Genomic DNA, 18,312 nt, shown 5'->3' on the forward strand with positions numbered 1-18,312 from the left:
AAGAGGAATCTGGACCAAACACCGTCGACCAAATTTCTGTTTAATTTTGTTCTTTCATGCAAGATAGACAAAGCTCATTTCTGATTATCAACTGGTCAGCCACATGAGACCAAGAGATTTTTCTCACTAGAACTGAGGAATGTTCTGCATTTCTCCAGAATCCAGCTTCTGGTAATACTTAGTATCTGATATCAAAGAATACAGTGGACAAGACCAGTAAAAAAAAACAGTTAGTTTGAAAGATTTTTTTTCCCTCCAGTCAGTCAAATGCTGTGCTAGGTTCCTTTGGTCTACAAAGGTTCTATTTAGCAGGAGCAACTGGAGTTGCTCTCCTCAACTAGAGCTTGATTTTAATCTGTTTATTGGCCATCTTGTAATCATTGCTTCAGCTCATTTTGAAGATAATTCCGTGCTTCACAGTAGATAAACAAAGGAGTCTGCTGCGTTGTGTGACAAGGTCATAAAAACAATCTGACGGGCAATTGATACTTCTCTCCTAAAGAGTAACAGCACTACAGATAAAACAAACCCTTTCATATATGTGTTGTTAAGACCACGTACAATCAGCTAAAGATTAGATCTGCAAAGTAGCTGAGTGCATCCCCTGGGCAGTTTGTGTCCACCCCTCCCCACCAAAAGACATTGCATGGCCTGCCTAGACTGTGCTTTTGAGTATTGACAAGGGCTGGTCTTGTATGCCCTTTCTCTCTAAAGAAATTAATCCCCGACCCTGAAACATGTTTCTTAAAGAAAACTTAGTTTCTTCCTCTGGCTCCTCTGTGTGCCCTGGAAGTCCCAGACCAGACAAGACACCCAAAGTGCCTTGGTCAGTGCTAGTAACACAGTGAACAATTTTTTTCTCATTTTAGCACTGGAGATGTTGCATGCCTTTGCAGTTTATAAATAGGCATCGCTATTTTTCTGTCTAGAAGTTCCAGATAACCTCTTATGTACAATTTTCCTCTTCGCACAGAGAGGTTATAATTGGCATAGAACTCCATTGTAAAATCATGTATTCTGTAAATCCTATTATATTAGTCAATACAGTGCCTACAATGCTGCTCATTTAAGGTAATTTAGTGGAATCCACACCCCAGGACTCCTCAGTGTCTCTTCTCTTAATACAGTGTGCTTGCTCTATGTCTAATTATAGAGTTTCCATTTTGTGAAATCTTTTCATCCTTCTGAATAGTTAGCTCAGGATGTTCTAAAAGAGTTTCTATAATGCACTCTCTAGATTTGACAGATGCATGATAAATCAACTTTTTTGACCATTTGCATTAAAGGAAATATAATTATTTCCAAAGCAGCAGTGCAGCTGCACAAAGACTTTGTTTGGCCTATACTGTATGACACAATATTAACATTTACCTTTAAAACAAATAGAAACTCTGCTCAGGCTCAAAACAGTCACACTCTCTCAAAATTATTTTGGAGCCTTCCTAGAAAAGACATTATTGTTTCTAAAATCCTGTGGTAGTTTTGCATAAGTTAGAGAATTCATTTCATAGGGAGAAAAAAAATCAAATTTTCCTGAGACAGAGCTTAGGAGAATTGTGGGGGTGGGTGTCATCTCATCTGATGTCTATAAAAATCATATGTGTCTGGAAGAAGAAGGAGTCAGGCCCATGGGAATTCCATAGATTGAAAATACTAATTTAAAGGAACCTAAAGTGAATCTAACCCTTTTAATTAAGAAATTCTTAAGTGTGAGCTGTCATGTGAAACCATAAGGGTTTTGCTTTCCTGTGAAACTAAGAATTTTTTTGCAGATAAGTGGACTTACAGACAGAAGTAAAACCAAAACAACATATAAATGTGTTATTCCAATAAACATTTGACATGTGGTGTGGTAGCACTTGATAACATCTTTGTTCTGGAGCAGAATCTATTGCCTCCGGTTGTATGATTAAATTTTGCACACAGCTAAGTGCTTCAGAATAGTGCTAAGCAAGCAAATAGAAAAGAAAAAAAGAGGCTGGATTTATTTCTCTAAGCCATGAAGAAGGATTAAGAATGGTCTTGAAGAGGATCTGGTAGGATCCACCCCTGCCCTTGAAAGATAAGACAAGCTGATGGAGCAGGGGTACCTCCCACATATTATTACGAGAGTGTGAAGTGGAAATCTGAGGACTATGATTTAGATAACTCAAATCTGTTAGGTGGGGAAGACAAACACCTCTATACTCCCAAAGCATCTTTTAACTACTAGTCAGTAATAAGCTTGTCCAGGTGAAATTAAGGATGCTGTGCATGCTGCCTTTTGCAGCTGCATCACTGTTAGAGCACACGCAAAACCTTGTAGCTTGCTTGAACCCTGGGCAGCCTTCCTGAAACCCCTTATTTGAGTATTAAGGGGTTGTGGGGTGAAGTGCAGGTGGGAAGGAAAGCTGTGGTTCCTGTCTGCTTCCTATAGGTCTCATTCTTGAGAGTGGCCAAGTTTTGCCATCAGTGATCCAGCTCTATTCCAAGCAGACTCATGGAAGGCAGGAGGAACAGATCTGATTTCTATAGGTTGGAAGGACCTGTCAAAACTGGAGCATTTGTTGACAGGCTTGGTCTATTAGATAGAAAGAGAGATTGATGCTCTTGAGAAGCTTTTCAAAAGCCACTCTTAAAAGGTAGGACTTAGATAGCTGATGCTAATATTACTCCCTTGATTGTCAAGATACTGGCTGTTGTTACTGTGAAGCACCTAGTGCTGCTGAAGAGGTACCTGCAGAGGTTCCTATACACCTAGAGTTACAGATTATACTCTAGAAGGTTGATGTCTAAAAGCTAGCTTTCATTGAGATGATGATGTTTGGTTTTATAAGGATTTCTTTTTAATCTAGCCCGCAGAAATTGAAACTCTTTGAGAGATAAAGATATTTTGGCTTAAAAAGCTGTCCTTTCATCAAAACAATTCCCCAAGCCCCAAGATACATTTACTGAAAGAAAAATATAGCTACATGCAAAGCCAAATGCATACAGAAATGCAACACAATCCTTTTTTCTACATAATAAATGACAGCTACTGAGGGAATGGCTACAGATGAAAAGAACAAACTAGCTTTCTTTTCTAAGCACCAAAGGGAAACACATGGAACAATGAAACTGTTGAGTAAACTCTGTCAAGATAAATATCATATATCTGAAAAGAAAAGTACTTTTACAATCCGATTACTATAACTTGAAGAATTTCAGACATCTGTGTACTTCAATCACCAAGGGTTTTTTTGGTCAAAATTGGAAGTCCAGAGTTTTTCTGTTTAGTTTTGCTTTCATATGCATCACTGAGATGTTATAAAGTTTTTAGTTCCAGCTGTCTCTGAGGGTGGCTTTTGTTTTTCAAATTCAGCATGTCAGCTAACTATGCTTATTATATTTCTAATGTGTCAAAACCACTATTTAATATCAATATTTGGATTGATTCTGAACATTGATACTGTCGAAGTTCCACCCTGATAAAGTACTGCTTAATACTTTCTACACTCTATAGTTTTGGGGTGGACTCTGAAGATCAGGATCTGGGAATTCATCCCTAGAAGGTACAGATACCCCGTAAAAGATTTTTATGCACAGGTGGTGGTTCTTCCATCACAATGTGCCTCTTCCAGGGTCCTGTGCATTATAGGCACAACTGGAAGAAAAAACTCAACTGCAAATCTGTCATTTCCTGTGCTAGGTACTGCCACTGCCACTGTTTCAGTCCAAGGCTTTGTCTGCATTTGGTGGGGCATTTCACACCCAATTGAGAAGACAATCTACTCACAAATCTGGCTCCTCCTTGTCCTCTTAGGCTTGCCTGTGGTGGCAATGTTTGCAATCTTCGGCCCCTTTGTCCTCTTACAGCTATGGAATTGCTGCAGTGGTCTGTGAATCTGTGTTTTTACTACATTAGCACATGCTGAAATCTGTACTGAATCTAGGCTTGCCCCAGTCTATAACTGCAGGAGCACAGGAAAAAGGCAATTTGGACAGTCTCCAAGCTTGTTGCTGCAAAACTCAGATTGTATCACTGCCATGGATGCCATTAGCAGCCTGATTCTTCCTTACATTTCATTCCAGCAATACTGAGAAGAGTGGAAATAAGACCTGTAGGAATATTTACGGATATATAAGCCTATACAGCTTCCTTTATGAACTGTCAGCAGATCTTCAGAGGACGTTGTTCCTTTAAGATTTGCAAAGAGTTTTCATGGGGGGATAAAGGTCTGGTGCCTTCATAGAACATTTGTCAATATTATTTTTCTTTCGGTGAAACTGCTGTGTATGCTTAGTTTTGAATTTTCAGTGTCTTGGTAGCAGTCTTGTGGTGAGGCTGATAGTAACAGACTTGCTCAATTCTGTCACAACCTCAAAATCTGTTTGGCTCTAACATGATTGTTGCCAGTTTTGAGTGGGTTGGGATTATATGCTATCATTTCACTAAGAATGCTGCTTCAATTTCTTTGAGGGAGAACCAGAGGCTCTTCTTGGACCAAAGCCACAATTCATAAGTCAAGTAATCCTGCTGACAGTCTTAGAGAAAAAGATGGACCACTGCTTATGTTACATCGGCTTTAAAGTTTTGTGGACAGCTGGAAAGGAAAAGACCTACATGCTGAATAAATCTTTTGGAGGAATGGAAAAACTGAATCTCTGACTCTAACCACAAGTGGGAACTTTCTTCAGAGAGATGTGTAGCTATGAACCAGCATTCCCACATCTGATTAGGTAACTGAGTGCAAGCAAATACTTGTACTTTGAAAGCAGGAGCAACTATTTTTCAGAGTTGTAGTGACTGTTGACACTTACAGGTGTGTTAAATATTTTCCTATTTAACAAATCCCATTTTTCTTGATGCTATGACTAGAGATAAAGTGAATTGGAAGAGAAAGTATTAACACATCCAGCAGTCCTGTTTTGGTGCTTTTATGATTTGAAATAAGCAGTGAAATATACCTTGTTTTATCCTTTCTCCTCAAAACACATGGCTAAAGACAGTTCACAGCAGCAGAGGCTAAGGACCAACAACATGCTCAGTGGACATGCAAGCAGTTGGAGGTTCAACATTTAACTTTTGGCCAGCCCTTTTGTACAAGATCAAGTCTTGATAACGATGACAATATCAAATATCAAACTGTCAAATGTTCAGAACTAACATTGTTTGCAATTGCAAAGCCAGACTGCAAGGACCATGCAGGCCCTATTAATTCCTTCCTTAGAACCTGCATTGTGGATTGCAAAATTTGGTTTAATCTGATTTAAACCAAGTTTCAGCCAAACTGGATATTGCTGAATGGCTGACCAGTGCAAAAAAAAACCATCCAGATAAGAATGATGTTCACACAGAACTTTATTGCTTAAGTCCCTTGATTTATTTTCTGGGTAGAATGAAGTTTTAGAGTTTCATTTTACCTAATGAGCTGCATGAGTTATTCAGCCACTTTTGTCTCCTGTCAGGAGAGCCAGAAGAAACCCACTGATAAGAGCTAATCATACCCTTCACATAGCAGAAGCCTATTCATTTAAGTAATTTCAGTGTCTCTACCTGAAATGGTGAATAACAGTCACTGCCCTCATTATCAGGCCAGCATCACTCCACCCCCACCACCTCTTGCAAAATATGGGTGTAGAATAACATGGGTTTGTCATAGTTGCATATGATTCCATTTCAAGTTTTGCACTCACACAGCATACAACAGTGGCATTATTTAGACATCCATTTACATCTCCTATACAGCTTTGCTTCATTTCTTCCTCTGAGCATTTATGTAACAACCATTGCAACTATAAATGAACATAAGTAAAAAGGTACAGTTTTTGCTAATTTACTTTATTTCCCTGCAGATATTTGTAACAGAGGTCTCACTCCTGAAGGTAGAGTGAAATTTTTCATTGTTTTAAACAGAGAACAAGACTATTTCTTCACTATGTCACTGACTTGTCAGAAATTAATGGAAATATGATTTCAAGTATAGAGCAGGTAGACAATGACTCTCCAAAACCATTTTGCTTTTAACCAGCCTCATTTCCTTTCCATTTTCAGGTCAAATGATTCCTTAGCAGGGAATAAGAAAGGGAGAATGATCAGATACTCTAAAAAGAAAGGGTCAAACCTAAGTACAGTAGACAATCTTTTCTGGTAATATGTTCTGGACCTTGATATCACAGGACTGAACTGCAGTATTATGAAAATATCAACACTTTCCAGTCAGTAGGACATTGAAGCTGTCCCTAAGCAAGTGACATTTGGCTTCCTCAGGGTATGAACATCTCAGGCAATGGGAATGCAGCAGGGCAGTTGGTGAGTGCACCATGCACTTGCTGCTCGTGGGTCCAGGTACATTTCAGCTCCTCCTGCAGCCTCACCTTCTGTTCTTCAGTCAAGCATATCTGCCCTGTATGAAGAAGTTTGTGTTCCTGACAAGATTAAAGGATGTGCCAGCCAGCATCCTTGTACACAGGAACAGAGATGACTGCAGGGAGCTCCCCACCACTGCCTGCATAGACACTGCACAGGGGTAGGGGAACATAAGAGGGATTAGGCTATGGTGGCATTTGTGGTGGAAAAAGAAATCTGTGAATACCAGGAAGATTTATAGGTCTCACAGAATCCCTCAGGTAAATTGCTTCTGATTTTCTCAATGGCTGTAAATCTCAGCTGACTCAGTGTGGACCCTGCATACATCAGAACCATTATCCTTTACCTACTCTCACCAAGCTGCCAAGACCTGGAGCTGTGCTATAACAAAACTAATTACCCAGGAACAAATTTAGCCCTTTCCCTGAGTAATTCACCCCTGTTTCTGAGCAAATCCTATATACATGAAGTTTTGAGGGCTTGCTAATCCTATTGGCAGGATTTCAGATCCACTGTCTCAACTGAGTTTCAGTCCCTTTGTATCTGAATACATGGCGGAACTACAAGCCTTGGAAAAAGGATCCCCAAGTGCTTGAAGAACATCAAGAAAATACACAGAAAAAAGGGTTTCTCAGCTGGTATAAACCATGTAAAATGTATGTGTAAACTGATTGTCATAGTTATGTAAGAATGTATTAGGGGATATCACTTCCTCATGAAAATGAATTGGAGGATTGGAAAATAAAGCCTATTCCAGATTCTTTGAACTGAGATTTAAGTTTGAACAAATCTTCAAACTCTTTGTTATTTAGATTTTTCATCTGTAAAATTAAGATAATTATCCAATTAATCCTCAGGCTCATTATTTCAAGATGCAACATATTATCAATTTTCCCTGCCTCATGGAAGGCATTCATCGCTGCATGAGTGGTCACTGCTTTTCTTTCTTCCCATATACAGAAAAATATAGAACAAAGCAATATTGCAACCAGTTTTCTATACTAGTGTCTAGGACAGAGTGAGGATACAGTCTAGAAGGTCTGCAAACTGCCTACACAATAAGCACAATTAGTATCTGAAGCAAAATCCAGTCATATCTTCTCCTTGGCAATAGGTGCTGTGTGACTGAACAGCCAGAGAACAATTATCACTGTGGGCAGATGTGATTGCTGCTGAGACATCTCACTTGCTCATCCATGGAAAAATGCTCCTTGCTCAGGCCAGAAGCAATTGAAAGCAAGCTGGGAGCATGCAAGGTTCATTGATTATTTCTGAGGGTTTACAACCCACAGCAGAGAATTAGTTCAGGCAGAGTGGGAAGTGTCTCCAACATTTGCCCAAATCTTTAACCAAACCTGCAGTGAATTCAGTTAACATTCGCTTTCCTACATTAACTGTTTGTAAATGAGAGTGGGATAATGTGCAAGTGAATGACTTTGCTCTGGTTAGAGATGGCAAGGACCAGAAAATACAGTCATGACACTTTCAGTCTGATTCTTGGGAAACAAGGAAGTATAGCCTTGGAAGTACCCACAGCTCTGAGGGACCCTGTGAACATGTGGGAGCTCTGCCCACTCAACATGCCTTGCTCATTGAGAATGTTGTGTCAGCTCCACATACAGATACATTTTTATGCTACTGTTTACTTTAAAGTTAAATTCAACACTCAAAATTATTTCAGGCACATTTTATAATTTTTATTATAGCATACAAAGCATTAGTTTCTTTGTGATAGTTAAATTGTAGTCTTTAGTTTGACCTCCTTAAGTCTACATAAAAAGAGAAAAATGGCAATAAGTCCCATTTTTGGATAGTCTAGACATGATCTCTGTTTCTATTACACCTTGTCTTATTTTGGAAAGTACAGATAATGTTAATTAAATGGGAGTTCTTTTTCTGAACTTGATTTAGGATATAGGTACATATTATTGAGAGTCAACTGGAAGGGCTCAAATTTATAGCTCTGTTTGCTACTTTGTAGGAACTATGTGTGTTTCTCCCTTGTGTCAAAAAAAAAAGATTGTTTAACCCTGGATGAGAGGGCCATGATGACTTCATCAAAAATGAATTTGAGAGGCAACTTGATCATGGCCTACAAATATCTTCTGATGGAGCAGCTACTTGTAACACAAAGCTCTTCAAAGAAGAGATATAAAACACCCTGTGACTGGAAGATCAAGCAAAAGCAATCAATAAGAAAAAAGATGAAAAAAAAAGGTTGAACAAATAACTCATATATAAGGAAAGGTGGATTTTACATCACTGGAAATCCTGAAGTTCAAACCAGGCATAAAATGCCAGAGGTGAGGGGGGTGAGGTAGCAGTAAACCTGACAAGATTCTGTAGCCACATTATGCAGAATATTGGACAAGATCGTTGTACCATCTACTTCTGACTCCACCGTTAGGTACCTGAATTTCCACTACATTCAGCATTGTCTGGTCTCAAGATTCCTATTCAGTCCCATGGAACAAAACACAGATACAAATCTGAACCCAAAGTCAAACTCTTTCAAAATCTGAGGCTAGAAAGCTTGGATCACATATGTTGGCTTAAGCGAATTTTTAAACTAAGAGAAACATGTGGCTTTTAAAAAATGCTCTATTCAATGCTTTTATTTCCACCATCTGACATAAATAAAGATGTTAGCTGTTTTATAATGATCAGTCTAAATAACACTTATATGCATTATTTGGACTAGTGTAGTTCTACTGTAGAAAAAGCACTGATGAAATTTCATGTAAGTATAGGTAATAAAAGTGCTGATTTTCACTGCTGCTTGTCCCTTGACTTTGTTTTCTCAAGAGGAAGGATTCTTTCACTGACTGAACAGGTGATATAGCTACAGCATGCTGTACATTCATAATGAATTGCTGTCTGATGCAGCATTTACACTGCACTGCAGGTTTGCAGTTTCATTGTTCCCAGGCCCCTGTCCTGTGAACCACAATGCAGTCCTTCCTCCTGTTACATCAACCAGTCTCATTCACACTGATCTGGCTCCCAACATCATCAAATTCAGCTCTGGGTTGCACTGTTGAAGGCAATGAATCACAAAAGCTCTGATTCACAGAATGTTGTTCAGTTATGACCCTGAGCTTGGCTTTGGGCTGGGATAAGGTCCTTGGTTCAAAAACACAGTTAACCCAGTGCCAAATTCAGTTAGCTCAGTCTGCCCTTCTGCAGAAAAATGCGTCTTCTGTCCCCCGGCAATGGTCAAGAAACCTCTGGAAGAGGGTTATGTGGTTATGTTTTTGCAGGTTAGATGTGAGCTACTCCAAATAGCTTGGACTTGTACAGATTAGCTGCAAGTTTTACAATATCTTATGCATCTACTCATGCCATTAGATCTTTGTACTCTGCTTTAACTGAGTTTTTAGTCCACCAATAATATAATTTTCTTCCTTCCCTAATAATCTTAATTGAACAAAACATTGCCACAAATAATAGGGTTTCTCACAATTTGACAACTGTCAAGGCAAAAGCATGATATTTATTGAAAATAAAAGTTGGAGTCTGAATAAAATATTGCGTTAATGAAATAAGGATGCTTTCCCCAATAACTAACAGCAATGCTCAATGCTTTTTTGCTTTACACAGTAAAGATATGATAGGAATTATTTTAATAAATCAGTAACACAGATGAAGAACATTATTGTTTTCAGTCTTGGTGATTCTTCCTGGAAGACCATCCTTCAGATCCCACTAGGGTATCTATATTGTAGCTGTCCCACAAAAAAAAAAAAAAAAAGGTATTTTGCACAACTAGAAAACTTTCTTCCCCTTCTTCCTGCCTTTGCTGCTCTGTGCTGTGTGTTTATGGCAGCAATAGCCCAGGGAGCTGTGCTGGCAGCTATGGGCACCTTCAGCTAGCTGTTCCCAGGACTGGCACCCTTTGCAGAGGTGCTGTGCAAGGATGCATCACTGTGTGGAGAAACACAGAGCTTGGAGAAACAGCACTGCAGCACACAAAATGCCTTTCTCTCAACTTCAACTTTGCAGCTCACTTGATTATGACCCTGTGATGCAGCACTATCAAACCCAGTCCAAGTCATGGCTGGTTTATGGAAATCTGCATCACTGCTTTTTTCCACCCAGGGGAAGAACTTAGACTTCTCACATTTTTTCAAACAGCTGTAAACCTCTGAATATTCTTTCATAGGTAGGCTGGGAGAACCTGCCAGTAAGAAGTAGGACTGTAGCCATGGTCAGGTCCAGGCAACTTCAGATTCCAGACTCACCAGGGGTTCTTGCTCTGGACACCAGTATGGGGACATCTGGTCTATTCTCATTTCAGAAGCTGCAGATGACTGTGGCCACCAGCAGTGGTGACAGCCCTTCCTAGGCACTAGGCCCAGTGGTGGTGGTCTTGCCAGATGTTTTGGACTTTTACTCAGACAACACCCCTGAGACTTCAGGAGCGCTGAAGCAGCCATGCCAAGAGAAGTGTGGATGGCTCCCATTAATTTCAACAGATAACTGGCTGTTATGACTGACTGCAGAAGTGTTAGCCACCAACTTTATGACTCTTTTAAGTTTAGGTGAGCATTTCACAAACACAATCCACAGAGCTAATGCACGCTTGGCCCTATTACATTCTGATGTTGTCCTCATTGGAAGAGATTGTCTACAGGAACAAAGATGTAAATCCAAACACATTAACTGTCATAATGAATTCAGTGACTTATTTGTATAATTGGGAACCTCAAGCAAAACCAGGATATTCATTGTCATCCAAGTGGCAAAAATATGCTGGAACCTGAGGCTGTGTCTTGCTGAATAAGGTAGATCCTCTACAGGACTCCAGAAAACAGCAATGAAAGCAGACAGTTTAATAAATGAGTATCATTTTGTATCAATGAGAAGCATCTTTTCTTTCTAATACCAAGTCGTTGTGGTATTTAGTCTAGATAATATATTCTTCTTCCACTGTTGGTATTGATGTCCTTTCAAGTGAACAGAATATGAAGCCAATAATGAGCTCTTGCAGTTAAGATGTTCAACAATGAAATAATTAACAATGTTGATGTGTAAATTAGGTTTCAGAGTTTAAATTGCCTTTGCAAACTGTATTTCTCTGGCTCTTGGTTCAGCAGAGCAGGTGAGGACTGGCTGAAAGCTAAACGGCAGCAATCCTTCTACAAGCACATGCATTAGAGTCACAGGTCAGTTCTAGACCAGAAGTGCTACCTGCCTTACTAACATTGTTATTCAAAGAGTAAAATGTCTTCTTTAAACCGTCTTCTTTCTTCTTTTTCTGGTGCTCTCCACCCCTGGCACCTCGCTGTGTGCAGTGAAGAAATGTGGACCCCACATCACAGCAAAGGAGGAAGCAATTTCCCCAGGTTTCAGCTCCTTTGGAGCGCCCACAATCACAGAATCATAGGATGGTTTGGGCTTGAATGGACCTTAAAAGATCATTTAGTTCCAACTCCCCTGGGATGGGCAGGGACACTTTCCACTAGACCAGGTTGCTTGGAGGCCCAGCCAACCTGGCCTTGAACTCTTCCAGAGATGGGGCACCCACAACTTCTCCAGGCAACTTGTTCCCATGTCTCAACACCCCCACAGTAAAGAATTTCTTGATAATAACCAATTGAACCTATCCTCCTTAAGTATAAAGCCATTCCCTCTTGTCTTGTTACGACATGCCCTTGCAAAAAGTCCCTCTCCAGCCTTCTTCCTGGGCCCCTTTATGTACTGAAAGCTGACACAAGGTTTGCTCAGAGCTTTCTCTTCTCCACACTGAATAACCCAACTGTGTCTACCCATAGTGATGCTTGTATGAATGTCTGGATGCCTTTCATCTTTCCCATACTGGCTGCCATGAAAAAGATGAGCTTTTTCAGAGTATCTCATGAAGTATTTGAATTTCAACAGCCATTCCTTTTCCTACATGAAGAATGGGTAGCCAGTCTGCCTACCCCATCTCCTTCCCAGCCTTTATTTTAGGGGTGGTCTCCAGGCTGAGGACACACCAAGAGGCATCACAGCTGAAAAGAACTGTGTGCCTAGGTCAAAAGGAGTAGAGAAGGAAGTGATGCAGTTGCTATTTTATTAAGCATTTATAAAGACTGACATCTTTTTACTTTCTAAAACAAGATAAAGTAAGATCATGCAATTAATGGCATATTTGCCAAAAATATATAAAGCACTGAAATTAGCCAAAATCAGTACTCCAAGTTAAGTGTTGCTTGCACTGACATATGAACTTCTGACTTCTACTTCCCTTTATCTTCTTCCAATGACAGTGAGACTGGGGAAAACTCAAAACATAGTCTAGTGCTGTTAAACTCTGCTTCAGAGAAAGAGCTTCCAACATAGTTTACCTCTTGCAAACCAAAGGATGTAGTTTTCCACAGCTGATTCCTAGGACAAGGCTTAGTGGGAGCAGTCCCTCTCACCTGGGCTGTTGGTCCTTCAGGGTCTCATTGCTGGAGTACAAGAAATGAGGGAAGGGAGAAGTTGTGCTTTGTGGTAGGAAAAAACTTGCTGGTTTATACACTGTATTGTATAGATATTCTTTTATACAATTGAACTACTGAATTGGGAGTATGTGAACATAATCCAGGAAAGCATACAAAAGAAACATTCTGCATACAATAACAAAGTGGCTCTTCTCAAGGCAGCCACAGGTTTTAAGAACCTCAACTGAAATGGAAGCATAGACATAAAAATGGAAGGTGTGAATAAAGTGTCACTGTACATACAGATAATTCTGGGGAAATTAAAGGAGAAAAAAGTAAATTAACAAGATTATTGAAATGGATGCATTTGTTAGCAATATCATACACAAGTAAAGTGGGCGCACTTAGTGCTAAAGGAGTTCCACAAGCTATTCCAAAATAGGTTTCCTACCCATTCATGTCACTTCTGTACCTGTTGTTCTCTGTGTTTCACAAGATGTAATGCTTTTACCTTCCATCCCTGCTGTGGAACACAGAAATGTTTCTGGCTCTGGCCCTGCAGACTGGCATGCTCTGGAGTGCAGTCAGGTTGTTGTCAGCTTTGTGACTTCCTGGCATTAGCCCATGATGACCACACAAGGGTGATGCTGCTGCAGTGTCAGTGTCTGCTGTGAACCCTCCTTCTGTCAGCAGGAACAGACTTCACTCCCACCCAGGGCTGCTCCTTGTTGATGGATACAACTTGATAAAAGCCCCAATTGCCTTTGCTTGCACATGCAGGACATTGTGTTGCATGAGGTGAGGGAGAGACGTGTGTGATGCTCCAGGGGGTGGGTCATTGCTTTTAGTGCACTGTTCCCCTTCTCCTCTTTAGTATCAGTTTATCATGAGTTTGCTTGCATGGGAGTCTTTCCATGTGCCCATCTGTACAACTTTACAGACTTTTACTTTTGCAAACTTTGACAGTGATGCCTCTCGTCTAATGGCAGGGTAGCCAAGTGTTTCCACTTTTACTGGACTCCACTAAGTAACAGAGTTCAGAATTTGCAGCTTTCAGCATCCAAAATCTGAATAGTATTGCTCATGGACATTGTGGACACACTTCTGTCTTTGATATGGTGACTATGCCCATATGTACTGGTTTGTACATACAAAAAGATGTGCTTTTCTGGGAGGGTAGATCCAGGTCTAGAGTTTGCTTTTTCTTAAATGCTTTTCCCTGTGTTTTCTGAGCTTTTTTTTTTTTTCTGGGAATTATCACAGTTCTGCCTGGAATGCAACAAACTTTCTCTCCTTCTCTCTCTTCGTCTTGCACCTACTTTCTATTCCTTTTTTCCCACAGTCCCTCTGGCTCTTTAATCAAGGAGTTCTACAGTAGTCAGAACAGTGGCTGTCCTGGATGTCTATTTCTTCCATACTATTTGCCATGTGTTTATATGAATAAAGATAATGAGAAATATGCAATCTGAAGAACAAGTCACCTTTTCAATGTTTTGCAATCCTGTGCATCCTCCAGACAGCTGCATGCCTGTTTAGAGTGTGTGTAATGGGGGTGAAGTGCCATTTGAGTTGGGACTCTTTTGAATGAAAGCATTTCTAAAACTAACAACACAAACAGCACAACTGAAAACTCTACATAAGCAACCCACCAGAGCTCCAGACCCACGCTGACAAACTACTCAACCTGGAAGGACTGCAGACTTTGAGAAAAGTGCATTTGTATGAAGAAGTATTTAAGTTTTGATGCTAGCAAGAAAACTTCTGTCTTTGGACACCAGAGCCAAAAGCCAAAGCCAAAATTACAGTGGGAATTCTTTACCTTGTTCTTCTGCAGCACCTTATTTGGTGTTTGACTGCTGCTTCCCATGCTAATGCTGGATGCAGTGTTTCAGTAGGATGGAGAGCCTGGGAAGTACTTTGGGGCAGATAGGTTTAGCAATGGTGTAATCCTGTTGTCTGGCTTCACCCTCACACTCCGGTTGTCACCCAGAAACAGCACCACTGAGGTCTGAGTTTTTATCAAAGTGGTGACAGAGGATAGCCACACTCCTAGTTCTCAGAATTCTTCCACAGCTCTGATTGAAATCTCATGTGTGAGTAAGAGAGGTCTAGAGGGCAAGCACTTAGAGGCACTGCAATAGCAGGGATGAGGATGAAGTGTTAATCAGGAAGGGGAACAGGTGTCTGCAGATCCCACACTGGCGATATCCCAAGGATATGTGAAGGGATTGCACCTGCACATCCCTGACACCAAATCCCTCCCCTGTTAAGGTTGTCCCTGCTGTGAAAGAAAGTGGGCAAAGTAGCTCTCTGCAAACAGTTCCATGCCAGGAGACAGACCCTCTGGGGCCCTGCCCACCATTTCCTTTCCCTTCCTCTACCTCTGCAGGGCCAAGGCAGGAGAATGGGGCTGGACCATCTGGTCCACAGTGTAAAATCAACATGCACACTTTGAATGGAAAAATGCAATTCAAAATACAGTGACTCACAGGGCCCTTTTCTTTTCTGAAAGATCACAGTACCTCACACTTCATAACTTTTCCCCTGATTATAGAAACAGCTGGAGAGGGGCCTGAAAAACTCACTTTAGATGGAAAACAATTTTGGTCTTAAGTGTTGTAAAGCAAAACCCACCTCAAAAGTAAGCTCTCATGACCTGATGTATTTATTCCCTCTGTGTTTTTCAGATGAAGGAGGCCCAGAGCAAAGGAGATTCGCTGCCCAAGGCGGAGCCCAGCAGCCTTTGGGGTGGTGAGGACACAGGTACGGGTGGTGTGCTGCAGGGCGGGCAGTGGGGCTGTGCCTGATGCGCCTCAATTCTGGGCTGCAGTGCTTTGTCTCCAGGCCAAGCCTAACTGAAGGATGTTTTTCATATCAAACTGAGACACAGGCTCTCACCCACTGAGTGTTTGCTGGGCAAAAACAACAACTGCCCCACTTGTGTGCATGGCCGCAGCACACAATGTGCAGCACGCAGGCTCCAGAGGAATTATGCCATGACACAGTGAGGAGAAACAACAGAATTCCAGCAGATCTGTTTAATGGGCTGTCAGACACATTTCAGCATTGACCCGTGGTGTGAGCAGAGCTCTTGCTAGCTACAGCAAGAGTCCTGTGAATGCATCTGAGGGCAAAAGTGGCCACTCAGTGACCCCTGGTCTGTATGCAGAAGAACTGAGCTGTGCACAAAGAGAAGCCTCAGTAGTTTTGGCAAATATAGAATAAATTATGTTGAGCTCACATGCATTCTTCTTACTCTATCTCCTTTATGTCTTGGTGTTCTGCTTTTTTGGAGGGATGGGAAATTCTTTTAATGTACTTTGCTTGTCTTTATTTCCCTTTGCCTAATCATAAGCTTAGATATTATTTACAAATGGAAAGTATACCAGATTAACTTGGATTGTTGGTGCTGAGGTTAAATGACATGTCAGAACTGCATTTAAGCCAAGAAAAAAATTAGCCTTAAAAATGCTGTGACTACACAGTGCAAATGTCCCAGTAAACATAAACTACTCCTAACATGACAGTAGATGTCTGATCCTGAGGCAGATTTCACTTGGATTTTTAGGGATTTTCTTCCTGCTTCCTTTGCCATTTTTGCAACTGTGTCCCCGGGAAAAATTGCAGAAGACTCTGTCCCCATTAGGAGGAAATCTTTCACTTCCTTGCTTTGATTCTGAATGCTTAATGCTCTTGCTTAATTCCCCTGACCTATAACCAGTCTTGGCTTCTATGCATTAACATTAAATCCTGATCTAGATGATAAACTTTTATGAAACAAGTTTAGAAATAAATATAATTAGCTAAACACACTCAGTCAGTCATGAGATCTCACAGTAGTGTGTGAATGTTCAAATTACACTGATTCCTAAGCAGTGGTAGCTATAGCTATAATAATTTTTTTTTCCAAAAATATAGGAATCCACACAGGAAAGCTGATTTAACTAATTTGAGTTGTTTTTTCTTCTGCCTGAAGTACACTAAACCAGTGATTACCCCACTTTGAGCTACATGTGCAGTGGGAGAGCTGTTAATGTGCTTTTGTTTCTCCTGCTCTCTCTGCTACTATGTTATTGTCTTCTCAGTTAAGTCCACAGCTGGCTACACGTGAAACCACATCTGGGGAATGACCCAGTTAAAAATACAGTATTTAGGCACCACTTCTTGGCAGTGGTGATGAGATGGGGATGCTTGCTGCTCTTTTTCTTACCCATGTTAATTGGGTATCCAGGCTAATTTCAGTTAAAGCAGAAAAGTGCTCATGGCTCTGGGACCTTTTCCCAGAGTAGCTGAAGTTTAAGGGCTAGTAGTTGAAGTTTAAGGGCTCTTCTGCCAGGACAGAACTGCCAATTGTAAAGATTAGAATTTCATGCCCATGGCATTTCTCAGTTTAATGAAGCATCAGCTTTTTTTCTACTTTTCCCCTCATCTTTTCCAATAAAGCCCTATTTCCTGACACAAAAGCTAGCTCAATTAAATATGTAATGAAAGTGCTCTAAAGGCAGCTTGAAATTCAGCTTTGCATCTTAGAGAAGAGAATTATTTTACATTTGATTTTTCTTTTAATGCATTAATTTATACGCTACAACATGGTAGCAGATCAAAGGTCTAATAAAGTCTAATTGCAGTTAATATACCTGGCTCTCTATGTGTCATACTGAACTTGAACTAAAAAAGAAATATAACAGTCTAGATTGAAGACACGGGAAGTCCTTCCAGATTTACCTGCAGGACAACCTTGAGCTGATCCTTCAGCCACTGGTGTCAGGCAGGAAGCAGAACTCCATGGAGACTCAGATGCTGCAATATGATGACTTCACGTTCTAAATTTTTTGTGGAAAATTGTGCTTCCAGTACTTCTAGCTCTAAAGAATTTTTCTTAAATAAAAACAAAAATCATAATTTCCCCTGACTTCAGATCTCTGCAAAGGGGGTGGTGCTGTCACAGTTGTCACTGTTTCTTGTGACAAAGAACAGACAGCGTTCTTCTGACTTACAGGAGAACAGGCTGAGGAGGAGAAGAATCAGTGCCTATCTGCGTCCTTTTCTCTCTTGACTATGAAGGAAGACTGGATGAGCTGGGTTTAACTTATTCCTGGAGATATTCAGTAGTGGGGAATCCTCCATGTCCATTTCCTTGGACAGCCCATGCAGATATAAAACAGAACTAAGTATTTGTGGGGTTTAACACTTTATTTGTTTTTAATTTGTATCTTTTCTCACTGATTTATAAATCTGACACCTGACCCACCACACCATATGGTAAAGGAGGTCAGCCCCAAACTGGCCAAACCAGAGCCCTGGATGATTTCTTCCAGAGTGTGTCATTAGGTGAAGTTTCCAGAGGATCTTCTACATTGCTGCAGTTGTGGGGGATTAAGGCAAGGGAAGGCAAGAGGATGAAAAAGATATCACTGGAGAAAATAACAGGGTGACGAGGAGATACCATATCCAGATCTGACCTTTTCTCTTGCCCTAACATTTCCTTCACAGTATCCCTCCAGACAGTATGCAAACTGTCTTTATTATGTTTGAGGTGCTGTTATGGAACATGCAGATTCCAGCAGGAATCTACAT

At 40.7% G+C, this 18,312-nt stretch overlaps 1 protein-coding gene across 1 annotated transcript in view; it reads left to right on the forward strand.

The window, feature by feature from the left end:
* Nucleotides 1-18,312, forward strand: part of SGK1 (serum/glucocorticoid regulated kinase 1) — a 69,802-nt gene that overhangs the window by 29,701 nt on the left and 21,789 nt on the right. The window contains exon 3 of the mRNA XM_066546990.1: nt 15,423-15,498. Coding sequence (XP_066403087.1) covers nt 15,423-15,498 — 76 coding nt within the window. The remainder of the gene's footprint in view (nt 1-15,422; nt 15,499-18,312) is intronic.

Source organism: Molothrus aeneus, chromosome 3 (genome assembly GCF_037042795.1).
Source record: "Molothrus aeneus isolate 106 chromosome 3, BPBGC_Maene_1.0, whole genome shotgun sequence".
NCBI lineage: Eukaryota > Metazoa > Chordata > Aves > Passeriformes > Icteridae > Molothrus > Molothrus aeneus.